This window comes from Spea bombifrons, chromosome 4 (assembly GCF_027358695.1).
Source record: "Spea bombifrons isolate aSpeBom1 chromosome 4, aSpeBom1.2.pri, whole genome shotgun sequence".
Lineage (NCBI taxonomy): Eukaryota > Metazoa > Chordata > Amphibia > Anura > Pelobatidae > Spea > Spea bombifrons.
Genome location: NC_071090.1, coordinates 56,619,786 through 56,635,389, shown reverse-complemented (window position 1 = coordinate 56,635,389; position 15,604 = coordinate 56,619,786). Strand labels below are relative to the sequence as shown.

Below are 15,604 nucleotides of genomic sequence, written 5' to 3'. Positions count from 1 at the left end.
ACCTGCAGTATAATTTTTATATTACATTGTGATTTTTTTAGTGTGCTTTTTTAAAGGTATTGAGTTTAGACATACCCTATTTAACTTCTTTGTATATGGGCGCCAAACATCAGTTGCTTAGATTTCCTAAGAAGGGATTTGACATAAAATATTTTATATTTAACATATAACTTTGATTCTTTAGCCGTTGTACACTTAAAATAACATTATCAGAATATTTTGTAAAAAAGAAGTAGTGAGGAGGAGCAATCGCAAGCATGAATGGTTATGAAAAGGCTACTGTTTTATGATTTGACTAATGAAATGGTAACTACAATGGGTTGCATGCTTGTTGTGTAAGGTTGTCGGGGGGACTATTTATTCCAATGGAAATGTTGGAATCAGAGATTCAAGGTGAAAAAGAGTTTTTTAAAACATGGTGTTTCAGGTATCGGGCAGCCATCTAGTTAGGACAAGAAGACAAGTACGTTCCTGTATTGGTCATATAGTTCTATAAGTGAGCACCAACATAGATTACAGAATATATATATATATATATATATATATATATATTTGGTGTTATTCCATCCATCTGTATGGAGATGAATTTGGGTATGATGAACTAAGTGGTGTATGAATGGAGATATATATATCCAATGATTAGAGAGTATATTCATATGATCAACTAAATCTTCACATGTTCTGCATTAGTGTTATATCCTAGAGATAACCTGCATGATTCTTTTGTTTCTGTATATTTTTGATCTATGCTTGCCTGCATCCATGTCCTTTACTTTGGTTTGCCATGCCTGCTTGCCTTCTGGATTTGCCTCAGCACCTGTGCCATCAGACCTCACCTGAACACTGATCCTGCAGGTATGGCTTGCACTTATCTTTGTGTTTTGTACTGGATGCCTACTACTGCATATTGGATTCCTATTCACAACACCAGTCCTCCCACGGGTCCTTACAGTTGCTATAGGTAAGTATTAGGAGTAAACAGGAGTAAACAGGCTCTAAAAGAGAATGAAGGTGATGGAATAGGTGGTGGTGTCAAACTGTGTATTGTGAGGATGAAGGTTTTCATGAGACTATGCCCAACTAGACAGGAAAGGTTTAATGTTAAGACCAATAGTATTTATTGGAAATACATGCCATGTGAATTATCTGTAGTGACGATGGCAGCAAAACCTGAAAGTACATTTTAAATACTAAGCTGTTTTAGTGATGCTCTGCAACCTTGTGTTTCTGATGTATAAATGTAAACTACATGTCTGTATTTTCTTTCAGTGTTGTAAGATGGGTTATATCCTATCTCCTCTTTATATCTATATTTATCTTTCTATACTTGACTGTTGTTGTTTTGCTTATTTGCTTTGTTCTAGCTTACTCTGCGAAGTTGTCTGAGGAATTTGACAGCAGTCTAGCTTGGATATATATTCAATAATATCTTTGCCAGAGCTCATGGATGAATGAAGGATAGTAATAAGAAAATGTAGATATTTATCATTTCAATGTACTTTTGTGTCCAAGAATGAAAGTTGTATTATGATTTTCTCTGCCATTGCTTTGACTGAACACTATAGCAATGTTTTACTCACCGTGGGATAGATAATGTGAAGTGAATAAAGAAATTCATATTTTATGCACTCAGACCTAGCTTAGCCTTTCATTTTGTCCTGTCATCGGCCCTGCAAGTCCAGCTCGGACCATACAAATTCAATGGGTCCCTAACATCTTACGTAATACCCTGACATCAGATCATCTGGCAGACCCATGTGTTCCATGCAACATCAACTTTTGTGAGCCTATTTCCCTTCAGTGTCCCCAATTTTAGTTACTTCTAATGCATGGTCATTTTCTGTCAACATGCGTTTCCATAGTTTACTTTGAGGAATGCTGTTCAAAGTACCATAAAACCAGTTTTCCAGTTTGATATCATCTGGTGATTGAGTAAGTTCTAGGACACTTTGCTGGCTTCATTGCAGTGGTTAAGAACGTTACTGTGAAGAACTGAATTGGTGATAGGACTCAGGAAGTGTTCTGTGCTTGAAAAACAAAACTTACAACCTAGCATAGCATATGTACCAAGTTATGATTTCTTGGGGGAGCACGTACTGCTTATAAGAAAGTTTTACTTATGTTTATTTCAACACTAGAAAACTTACAGGGTACAGCCAAAGATGTATTCATATTCTTCACCACTGCTCATAAATTTAGTTTACAATAAGAATGAATTTTTAAACCATTTTATTGTTTGGCAACATATCAGTTCTACACAGAAGACAAGACTTTTGTGAGAAAAAGACAGGGTTCATTTCCCTGTCTAAACATTTATTCAGTTTTAACAAGAGAACGAACTCTTAAAAAAATAGAAACATTGTTATTTTCCAAGATGGCATGCATTTTATTACCCAAACAGACCACAGAAAAACAGCAGTCACCTCCAGCCTTGCACTGTAGGTGGCATCTATTCTCTGTAGACAATAAATAAATAAATAAATTACTGTTCCTTTAATAATGAGTCATAGTCATCTACCTACTAACATATAAATCTTATTCACATACGTCAAAGTGATTTCTCAGCAAATGAAATGAAATTCTGGAAAAGCTCAGGTTGTGAATAAATCTTTCTTGATTGTAAAGATATTGTTGTCTCTGTTAAAGATTCACGGTAAATAATCTCTCCAGGGAAGCACATCACATACGTCTCTTCTGGCAATTAATAAAAAAGCTACATATCAAATGTATTATAGGTGTGCGTATGTATATATATGTGTGTATGTATCTATCTAGTTTCATAGCTTAGAAATATATCTGTCAGAATTGGACCACAATGCATTGGGGTTGTTGCTTCTACACTTCGATCTCAATAGTTATATTACAAAATCAAAACATCTGTGTCTTCAAGGTAGAATGATTGGCCAGATATGTTGCTCTTTTTGGCAGATGGCAATTTGCAGATGTCAGTGTTGGCCAGAAGACAGTAGCTACAGCTGTCACCGTGAGAGTGTTCAGTCACGAAACCCAAAGGATTCCATTGATGACGCCATTCAGAGGCTTAATCACAGAATACTGCTCACTTGGACAGTTTGATAAAAAAATCTGATTATGCAATACATAAAAGATCATTTTAGCTGTAACTCCCAGTAGCAACATTATCATTTTTCATTGAATTATTTTATATATTTTTTTGTTTTCATTTTGAAACGTCTTTCATGTGTATTAATTGTACAGAGTACATCACCTGTATATATATATATATATGTAAATTTTGTGATTCTGCCATTAAAATGTGAAAGGGAGATATATGTTAATATATAGAGAATTCGATTGCAAGACTTCTTGGAACAGATCTATAACTATTGCAGTAGCTACAGAATGTGTACATTACATGTTGTATATATGAAGGCTTTTGAGTGATAACATATTTTCTGAAAGTCTGATTGGTTCCAACATTATACATTTATTATTTTATAGTAACTGTAAAGAGTAATAACAATCAAACTTTTCGATTGTATTGAATAAATTGAATAGGTAATGCTCCAATCGGCTTTTGCTGTGTAAAAAGGTCCACAAAGGCTGTTGGTTGTTTCCCTTCCTAAAGTATTATTTATATTTGCATAGTGCCATCAAATTGTGGATCTCTGTACAGTATGTTTTGGTTTACTTTTTATATACATATAGCTTTATTACACTTAAAAGGACAATATACTGGAAATGTACTTTTTTCTAGACATATTTTTTCTCTAACCCAGGTTATCATGGTAGCAGTCAATCATATAATGCTGCATGGTCCATGGACCGACTGCTACCTAAACAATTTTAATTTTAGTTTTATTTTAGTCTTAGAGAAGCTTCCGGTAGGTCACAGACCTATCAGCAGTGTTCCCTTCTCTGCAAACTTACCCTGCATGCTTAGGTGTAAGCGTGCGGCTTTCCTCTCTAATGGACATCTTGTGTGCACACTAATACAGGTGAGACTTGTGACAGGGAGATAACAGAAGGCTGTCGATCAACTTAGCATGTCCACTATGGACATGATTTTTAACAATCACTTTATACAGCACAGGGAATGTCCCCACATAAAGCATCTGACACTCTAAAGGTTAATGCCAACTGTCATGATTCTCAGACAATATTCCAAGTTAAAACTTCTGTAAGCACTTACTTTATTATTTTGGTATGGAACCCGATGGCGGCACTGCCTACCAGCTCAGTTTCTTAAGCAGTAATCTAGTTTGTGTATATGATACAGGATTACCCTGCGTGTTCAATGCGTCAGAAATTAACTCAAATGGACTACTGAAGATATGTGGTAATAAGCCCAGTCGGTATTGTGTCATAGTGTATACAGCAACATAGTTGGATGAACTTTAATTGAGTTTTTAACACTACGAGAAAGCTAATAAGTATTATTTACATTTTCCCTTTACAGATACCTCAAATCAGCTATGCATCTACAGCTCCTGAGCTAAGTGATAACACCAGATATGACTTTTTTTCCCGGGTGGTCCCGCCTGACTCCTATCAAGCACAAGCGATGCTCGATATCGTGACAGCATTAGGATGGAACTATGTGTCAACTTTAGCTTCGGAAGGCAACTATGGAGAAAGTGGCGTGGAAGCATTCACACAAATATCAAGGGAAATCGGTAGGATTGTATTAAATGCTTATAGCTGACAGGTTACTTATGTTTTAAGTTTGTAAACCACAGAATGTTCCCAATAGAGCAGTGAATGTCATTGTAAATATATATTACACTTTCTTTTGTAGCTTAAAATATACTTTTTGTTTTATGTATATATCAAAGTGACAAATTCTACAGACGTCAATTGACGATTATGTATCTACCAGTATTCCGCTTTAGATTTTTGGTTTGTGTAATAGTTCAACAAAGTAAAATAATCAGATCAAGATACAGTAAGACAGGAGGCGCACTTCTAGGTCACCCACTAGTTACTAACTAGAGCCGATAGCTAAAATAAGGTTAATGATAAGGGTTCTCAATGCATTACGGGAAGGTTCCTGCTGCCTGGAGCCCACAAAATGTGAAGAAAAATAATTGTGGCTGCAGGACACCCTATTTGTAGCCAAGGTCCTCTTGGATTATTAATTTGGCTTCGCTGCCATCACATGGAAAAATGGATATGTTGTGGATATATATATATATAGCTTTTCTTCAACTGTTACTTTTAATAAATGTAGTTTTATCTTTGTTATACCAAAGTGGAAACTGATGTAATATGAACAATGTGTGATCACAATTACCAATCCCATTTTAAATGAATCTTCTGATTATCCTTAATGAACAAAGCTAGATTGTAATTATAATACGGTTTCTTTTTTTCCCGAAGAGTAGTGATCTTTAGTTGTTTTCCACAAATATTGAAGCGACTGCCTCCCACTAGAAGGTTCTTTTTGCTTACATCTGGCTTCTAGATTACCTTGATCATGCAGTGGATGGCCATAGGGAAGAAGCTGCAGTAGACAAGCATTGAAAATATTCATTTATTTAACCTTTTCACTTACACAATTTGCAGATTAACTGGAGGCATGTCTAAGATGGGATAGTGCCATTTAGTATCAATATTCTCCTTGACGGTCTTGTTGTTTTATTTGAATATGTATTTTCATATTGATCTCGGCTGCAGTCTCGTTTGATGACTCGATGATTTTAAGATCATGTGTGAAAAGTTTAAGGCTTATAGATAAAAATATATTTTTTATTAATATATCTATACTTGGCAAGGCAGTTTTCATTCAACAACATGTTTTCTGTTATAAAAAAAGTAATTTTGCTTGAAATTTGTAACGGGTGAAACTACTCAAAACTGTCTTTATCAACATGGGAACAAAAAGTTTAATTAGTTGCATGAAATGAGATTTCCATGCTGCCTAGTAATTCAATGCTGTGTATTTCTATATAACACAATAGCACTAGATAACGCGTTGTAATGCTAAATTCAGTATAACAAACAGCCTTCCAACAGGAACGACACTGTGCATGTTTGGATGATATGCTGATTCTGTATAACTGGTACAATAGAAAAGCTTAGTACAATAGTTCTTAATATTTTCTGAGGTCATATAGATAAGTGGCAGGTCTATGAGAAATACATTTCAGGAATATACAATAGAAAAATAGAAGATCCATGCAAACCCAGTTTGTATTTAGCATTCTTCATTTTTTTTATTTATTTAATGAAAAAACTAGGTATTTTCAAATTCTGAACCAAAGCCTTTAAAAAGCTCTTTAAGAAAAATAGTATTCCTTGGATCGCTTTTTCTATGGGTAGATTTGAGTTTTCAAATAAAGGAACAACTATGCGCCAATTGGTGTAAAATTTGCTGCCATAGTTTAACCCCGATTTTGTTGGCATTGACCTCTTTGGAATGTTTGAATGAATGAGCAGAAGTCATTGACAGCAGCAGGAGATGCAGATGAAGAAAGAAGAGAGAAGAGAGAAAAGTAAATGTAGGCGTCAGACAATGAATTTTGTTTCTGAATTTAAAACACCCCTCAATTTTGTCAGAAGCCAACAGGCAGAAAACCCAATTCGTTGCCTAAAATTGCATGGGCCAAAAAAAAACCTGAAAAATTTACCTGAATCGTATTTGGCCCATTTACAAATGTCTAGTATGCAGTACCTTCATGCTCACAAGTTCTTGTATTTCTTTTAGTTAAACAGCTTGCAGAAACTTTTAGCTTTAGCTAAACTGGACGCCAGTGTGTTTCTTCTCTGTGATGAGACAAGATAGCTTTTCCTATCACATTTTTTATAAAATGTAACTTTTTGGTACATTTATATCATGGTATTTAGTGTAGGGCGATATGGCTTCTACATGCTGAATCACTAATCACACACTGATAATGCATCTGGATCTATGATTCTATTTACTTTTTTAGTCGTTAAATAATACTGACTGTGTATAACCTAAGACCGTAGACTAATAAAAACAGCTACGTTTTGGAACTACTTTACTATTGACTGGATAGCTTGGATGCAAGATATATACCATTATTTTCCTTTCATGTCCTGCAGTTGATGGTGTTATTTTGGGTAACCATTCTGTTTCCCAAAGTATGGATTTTAGTGATTTATTTTTGTCTGTTTTCAGTCTATCATTTGGAGTTGATATTCTGCCAACACTGTTTCCATCCTCATCAGCTGACAAACTGATAACTATTTTTTGCTATATAAATAGAAATTCAGTTGGCAAGTCAATAAAAGACTGTTCCCTGTGAATTGTTTAATTACTAGTGTTTTTTGAGTCATCTTATTAACATAATAAAATTTGGTGACTGGCCAACAGTGTTAAACATTTTTGTATCTTGGCCTGATTGAGAATATCCACAGGAGCTTAAAATATTCACTTCTATGTGGCAATCGGTATTAGCAGTAGAAAGAGGGAAGTGCTCATGCCGTTGTACAGATCACTGGTGAGACCTCACTTGCAGTATTATGTACAGTACTGGAGACCGTATCTCCAGAAGGATATAGATATGTTGGAGAAATATCATGGTTCATGGATTACAGGATAAAACTCACCAGGAAAGGTTAAAGGATCTTAATATATATATAGCCTGCAAGAAAGACGTGACAGGGGGAGGATATGATAGAAACATCTAAATACTAAAAGGGAATCAACATGATAAAGTAACAGAGTTCATTTAAAAGAAGAAAACTACCTCAAGAGGACATAGTCTTAAATTAGAGGAGCAAAGGTTTTTAAAGTAATAGGAGGAAATATTACTTCACTGAGAGGGTAGTGTATGCATGGAATTGCCCCCTGCAGGAAATCGATGGACCCAGTGTCAGTTGTGTGCATGTACAGAGTGCCAGGATCTCTCCAATGCTGGTTTCAGGGTAAAGTATGTTTCTACATGCTATACACTTTTGTCAATGTCCAAATCTGTAAGATATTTAGTTGTTTGGAAGAAAATCTTATTCAGAATAGCATATAGAATTTCAAATTATATCCTGTGAACCCCTTTTGGATGGAGGCTTTTTCATACCCTAATGACGTAGGGCCTTCTTTTAGAAATAGAAAATACATAATCATATCAATACATAATCATATAAATACATAAAACAATTATTATTAGTGATAATAGGTAAACAAAATAGAAAAATAGATCACATTTCTTGCAAAAATCTCCTATATAGTTATACACTACATACAGGGTAGTAGGGGGGGTAGTGGTTTTTTTTTTTTAATTTTGTACTTGTAGTGGTAGGGACATTTAAAAAAAAAAAAATATATATATATATATATATATATATTTGATTTTGCACTGTTCTTATTGCGCATGGCTTGAGATCTCTTTGCAGACCTCACATACGGTTTTGATGCTCTCAATATATAATTTGTACTTATTTTTTTATATTTGATATCAAGCAAGATAAAGAATTACTCTATGTGATAAATAGCAATACATTGCGTATTTACATCAATATGCTAATTTAAATAACTTGTCCTCAAGCTGCGCTCATCTGCTGCCTCATCTGCGTTTGAGATCAGCTTGCCGCTTACTTCTGAATTTTGCATGCGGCATCCACAAAGTGCTTTATTGTGCCTTTAAGAAATGAAACACTCTTCATTCAGTTAATTTCATGCTCTAAATGCGGTATATTTTATACACCAGTGCACCAAATCCAGTCCCAATATGCTCTATGCTTTAAAGCGCTTACATAAAATCTTTGTCAAATCTTAATGGATGAAACAAATGATGAAAGTACTAGGAAATGCCAAGAGACTCGTTCATTATAGACCAAATGTTAGCAAGTTAAGGAACAATCAGTGCTGCTGTGCATGAGGAAAATTGCATTTGTTGCATATTACTGTATGTAAGAAACTGCATAATGTAAACCATCCTATATTAAAAGGAAATAAAATGAAGTGTCCACTTAGGTGTAGGGTTGAAGCAAAGTAATTTCGACTTGTGGCTACTTAGTGGTAAGTATATGGCATAGTCACTTAACAAATATAGTTTACTCGTTAATATATAGTACAATGCAAAGGGTTTAGGCAGATGTAAAAAAAAAATATATACATTAAGACCTGAGGCCAAACAGCCATGCCTCCGACATGGAAACAAGGCCAAGCGACTCAACACAGGAAGTGGGGTGCAGAAAAATGGCAGAAGGTACTTTGGACTGATGAATTAAAGTTTGAAATATTTGGCTGTACCAGAAAGCAGTTTATTCACTGAACGGCTGGAAAGTTACATAGTTACATAGTTATATAGGCTGAAAAAAGACATGCGTCCATCAAGTTCAGCCTTTCCTATATCTGTTAATTTGTTGCTGTTGATTCAAAAGAAGGCAAAATAAACCCCGGTTTCGCTCTTTCCAATTTTGCACTAACCAGGGAAAAAATTCCCTCTTGACCCCAAAACGGCAGTCAGATTTCTCCTTGGATCAATAAGCTGTTTCCCCATAATTAAAGATTATATCCCTGAATATTATGTTTTTCCAGGTATCCATCCAGTTGCAGTTTAAACGTCTGTACAGACGCCGATAAAACCACCTCTGCGGGCAGAGAATTCCACATCCTTATTGTCCTTACTGTAAAAAACCCTTTCCTCTGCTTTAGTCTAAATCTCCTTTCTTCCAGTCTGAACGCATGACCACGTGTCCTATGCATAGTCCTGTTTATGAACAGATTTCCACACAATGGTTTGTATTGGCCCCGAATATATTTATGCACAAAAATGAGTGTTTGCATGCTTGTAGGCAACAGTGAAGCATGGTGGAAGTTCCTTGCATGTTTGGGGCTGCATGTCTGCAAATGAAGTTGGGTATTTGGTCAGAATTATTGGTCTCCTTAATGCAGAGGAGTGCAGGCAGATATTTATTTATCATGCAATACATTGGCATCTGATTGGCCCAACAACCAAAAAAATACAGCCAAAGTCATTAAGAACTATAGCATAAAGAAGAACAAGGAGTCCTGGAAGTGATGGTCTGCCCCCCACAGAGCCCTGATATATAGTTCTGGAATATAAAGAGAGAGAAGCAACTAAGGCTGCCTAAATCCACAAAAGATGATTAGTTCTCCAAGATGTTTGGAACAACCTACCTTCCGAGTTCCTTAAACTGTGTGCAAGTGTACCTAGAATAATTGATGCTGTTTTGAAGGCAAAGGGTGATCACACCAAATATTGATTTCGATTTTTCCTATTTCCATTCATTTTGCTTATTAGAAACTATTAACATTAAGCATTCTTACATTGCAGCTTTTTTTTTACACCTGCCTAGAACTTTTTCACAGTTCTGTATGCCTGGTGTATGCATAATAAGAATGACTTGTAATAATGACATACAGTAACTGTTCCAAGTCCAGTATGCACAATTAAATTCAGCACTTGTTCGAGTTAAGACACAATGTGCTGGATTCAATGCTGACAATAAATCTGTCACAAGAAATTAAATAGCAATCATATCTTAGATTGCAGTGGCAAAAATGAGATAAAAAATGATATATTATAATGTCATGGATCCATTAACTGAGAGGAAATGTATGACTATTTTTTATCTCATTTTTTTCATTGCAGTCTAAGTGAGGATTGCTATTCAATTATTTATCTCTGGTATTGATTGTAGCCCAATACATAATATTTCAACAGTGATTGTTGAAATATGTAGTCCATAATCTGAAATAACATATTTCAATTTTGTATTTCCGGTATACCAAAGTAAATGTAATATAAGGTAATATAAGGTAATATATATATATATATATATATATATATATATATATATATATATATATATATATAAATGATATGGTGTTTCAACACAGTGAGGAATAATAAATGGCCAAGCTGCTTCTATAGATCTATTGAATAAATACTAGACTTGTGCCTTCAGACCAACTTCCTTCGTTTGCCATGTTTTGGTGCCATTACAACCCGTTTTAGCGCTCTTTGATGAGGAAAAGTGGGAGGCGACTTTGTGTAGAAGGGCACATGCAAACGACTGATAAGTAGAAGTAGCCAAATAATTGGGGGATGGCCTCATTAATGGTTATGGCTGTGGTTGATGGGTCTTCACTTTGGTTTTCTTTGGCCAATCAGCATTTACAAGGTAAAGGGACAAGCATAGAAATAGTAAATGTACTTTGGACAGGGATGGATAGAGCACATTGAGCATGTTCTCTGCTATATATTATTGGAGCACTTGGCTAGACTTTCCCTACCCACGCTGAATGTTTATGCGAAAATTAAAATAACTACTGGCAGCAGGCAGTTATGCCTAGTTCTGTTGACTCGCAGAAGAGGTTCCCTTCTAGCTGGGTCAAGATAAGGTTCTGTATTTATACATGCACAGAAAGAAAATGTGTGTTTATTATACATCGAGTGAGTTCAAGATCTTTGTTTCAGTGCATTATACATTGTGTCACTGTAATTGCTATATAGCTTGTAAATATTCATTTAATGACTTTTTTTTTACTTTTCTGTTTGTTTAGCAAGGTATTGACAGGATTTACGTCTGTCTACAAGTGCCTGATTATTACAAGTAAGCATTGGGCAAAGCAGTAGTATAGTCTTGTTTCTTCCTAATGTCGTTGCTAATGCAAGTCATTTATTTAATTTTTGATGATTCATTTACACTTAGCTGATGTTGTTTTATGGAAGGTTGACTGCCTGTATTTGAGCTGCTGAGAACATAATTAGACCTCTGTGAACATAAATTAGTGGGATGTTGTGCCTGTTAAACATCCATGAACATAATCAGTGTGGCCTTCTGCATGTTAAGCCTCTCTGAAGATGAAAATTAGAATTGTGTTGCATAGAGATGTATTTTCAGAGAATCGATGTTCATGTATGCGCATACAAACGTATCCATAATAAGCTTTACACTTCTTTTTCTAAATTCCTTGATAAGTAGTTCAGAGAAAATGGGTGCTACTGTTAAACTGAATACGTAAAATGCAACCTCATGCTAAATTAAATCATCCAAAATATACATAATATACATGAGACTAGATGGGCTGAATGGGCAGACTAGATGGGCTGAATGTTTCTTGTCTGCTGTCAAGTTTTATATTTTTTTAAGTGGGGAACCTAAACTTAGAGATAGATTTGCTAAATGATGGCCCATATTCATACTTTTTGTGGAAAATTGGACCTGAACTTTCTGCACTTCCTTCTTAAAAGGCAAGATGAAAAAGAAGGTATTTTTCTTATCAGCAAATGATATATTTTAAAAGAAGGTAAACTTTACTTTTGTCTTCTAGGTTATGTTTATTATTTCTAATCTGTTTTATCTTACATTTATTTCTGCCCTAATAGTTACATTCTGATCATGTCCATATTATTTATGGTGGCATATGTTAAAAGCTTGACCTCCTGGGACTATTAACTGCATATATACATTTTCCAATTATTATTTACATTTTTATGGCATTGAATACATTGAATTATTTATTGTCTGTGTTTATGTACACTTTTAGATCTTTAGGGCACATGATTCTTTATGTGCACGTATACTATATGACCAAAATATGTGGATATCCGTCACGGGACATGTCTGTGACAGGACACGTCCCACTCGGTTGATCTGGAACCTGATGGCTAGGAGAAGCAAACAAATGGAAAAAGTCCATATGGGAAGAGACAAAGCTGTGGTAAGACAATTCCATGTCTGGGCTGGCAGCACAATATCAGAGGTCCAGGAATAAGCCATAAGTCAATAAACTAGGAATCAACACAGGTATACAGGATCCAGAAGAACTGCTGAACTACTTAACCCCTTAATGACAAAGCCCGTACATGTACGGGCTCAAAATGCATTGTTTTCAATGGATTTAGGGACCGCTCATTGTCCTTAAGGGGTTAAAGCTGGGCTTCAAAATAGTCTGGCACTGAGTTGCAAGCATTGCTATGGGGATTTAGAGTCACAGCTGCTTGGGACTGCCCCTGTTACTTGGGGAACAAAGGTGGGCATCCCCCATTCATTATTAAAGATCCTGAGGCTGTGGGAGTATCTCACCAACCCCAAGTTAATGAATTATTTAGGGGGCATGCGCACGTCACGCCTGCCCATGGACCCTGTGCACTTGCAGGAGCATGCACTGTTAATAGTGCAGATCATGGCATGTGTGCACGTGTTGGCAAGGGGTGAGTGGCTCCACCCCTGGCTGCTCAGCTGGCACAAGGAGGCACCCGGCATCTGGCCCTATGCGAGGGCAATGATGAGGAGTGATTCTGGCTGCCCAGACGGATCCTGGCCCTGGCAAGGCGTAGGAGTGGAGGTAAGGCCTGGTCTTTGGCACCACCACAGATGAGGCCCTGGGTGTTGTGACAACACCTGACCATCACAGCTATATGAGGTTGTTGGACATCTCATTCCAAAACCGTGGGCATTAACATGGAGTTACACAACCCACACCCTCATGACTTTACAGCTATAACAGCTTCATCATGATGTCGGAGTGTCTTTGGGAATTTGTACCCATTCAGCGTAAAGAGCACTTGTGAGGTCAGGCACTGATATTGGATGAGGAGGCCCGGCATGCCTGTGTTCCAATTCATCCCATAGTTGTTCAATCTTCTCAAATCCTGTCTTTATGGACCTTGGTTTCTGCACAGGGGCACAGTCATGCTGGAACAGGAAAATGCCTTAATCAAACTGATGCCACAAAGTTGGAAGCATATAATTATCTAAAATGTATTTGTATGCTGTAGCATTAACATTCCCCTTCACAGAACCCAACAAAATGGCCCCAGACCATCATGCCTCCTCCACCAAACATTACAGTAGGCACCGTGCACTCCAGAGAACATTTTTCCACTGTTTCAGTGTCCAGTGGCAGTGTGCTTCCCAACCCTCCAGCTAAAGCTTGACATTGCACATAGTGATCATCAGCATGGATGTATCTACTCATCCATATAAACCCATTTTGTCAAGCTCCTGATGCACATTGTTGATTCTAGAAGCAGTTTAGAATTCTGGAGTGGTGCTACAGAAGACAGCTGTTTTTTTTACACACTATGTGCTTCTGTATTTATCAGCCCTGTTCTGAGTGTATGTTGTCTACCACTCTAAGGCTCAGCTGTTGTTACTCCTAGATGCTTTCACTTAACAATAATAGTACTTACAATGGACTGGGGCAGATCCAGTCTGCTGACTTGTGGCAAAGGTGGCATCCTATGACAGGGCCACTTTTAAAGGCACTGAGCTCTTCAGTATGATCCATTCTACTGCCAATGTTTGTCTATAGAGATGGCATTTCTAAGTCCTTGATTTTATATACCTGTTAGTAATGGGTGCTGCTGAAACACCTAAACTCAAAATCTGTCCACATAATTTTGGTCATATATTGTATTCATATTAAAGCTTGCCCTGATTTGTTCTATTAATTGATACTTTAAATGGATTGCACATTCAGCTTGTGGAAAAAAGAAAATGTATCTGTAAATATGATTGATAAAACATTCTTGCACAAAATATTTTGTTGTATAAAGCTATAAATTGCTTGGCTTTCTTTAGAATTCAAATGGTCATATGTGCTAAAAATCAGCTGAATTCCATGCTGGTGATAGATTTCTCAAAGAAACTGAATATCAATCAATACATAGGTTGCAATGAAAGAAAATGGGATAAGCAGTCTATGCGAGGATTGCTATTTATTTGTCAAGGGAGGGCTGGCAAGGGGGGTGGAGGCTTTTCTGATTTGAAGCAATTGGGGCAACTGCCTAAAGCCTTTGCAGGTGTGTCAGTTTGAATTCCACATACTCCCACAGATTTATAACCTGTATGTATTCTTGTGGCCTCCCTTTTGGATAATATGTGCAGTATAGTGCTGGATAGTGCATATTCAGTATGTGTGCCAAAGGTTGATTGGGATACTGTTACTAGTCCACTTGGCTCAACTTGGCCCCCACAGTAGTAGTGCCAGCTCTTCCCTGTTTTTCTCTGATGTTAAATACAGTCTATTCTTTTTTTATAATGTCAATTTCAAATTAATTTCTTCAATAGTCTAAAAATACAATTTCCTTCTAAAACAATAAAATAAATTCCCCTTAGCATTAGTTTTGTACAGTACAGATACTCTGCCCTGACAGCAATCTGAATTCCACGGCCCCACATACTCAGCAACATGTCATTCAAATTGCTGATATGATAAAAACCTGGACAACAACATCAGAAATTTACATCATGTGAATGATGCATTTTTTTTTCTGGATTTTCTGCAGCAATAGCTAGAACAACATGTAGGCTCTGGTCTAAATGTATTTACATGCAGTTTCCAAGCATTTTACATTTAATGTTGATACATCCAAACAAGACACTCAGATGCAAGCCATTTTTCTGACAATTGCTTCTGCATTACTGTGGGCACCCATATGCTGTTTTCGTATTTTTGTGTCTATTCTGGCTCGTAGATAAGGCTGGCTTCTATTTTTTTTCTTATTGGCTCCTAAATCCTACACAAATATGTCCAGCCTTTTATGAACCAAACATTGAATACAATCCAATGCATTATACTTTTTTTTTGCTGAAAGTACCACTAAATTGTGTCTAAATTTTAAATTATACGCAAAATATATAGATGCACAAAAAATAGTCAATGCAATGATTGGACTGTAATTTAGCCTGGTCATCACTTAAG

General features: G+C 36.3%; 1 protein-coding gene across 1 annotated transcript in view; it reads left to right on the top strand.

The window, feature by feature from the left end:
- The window catches only part of GRM8 (glutamate metabotropic receptor 8), a 366,995-nt gene that overhangs the window by 112,965 nt on the left and 238,426 nt on the right, over nt 1-15,604 (top strand). The window contains exon 3 of the mRNA XM_053465208.1: nt 4,418-4,634. Coding sequence (XP_053321183.1) covers nt 4,418-4,634 — 217 coding nt within the window. The remainder of the gene's footprint in view (nt 1-4,417; nt 4,635-15,604) is intronic.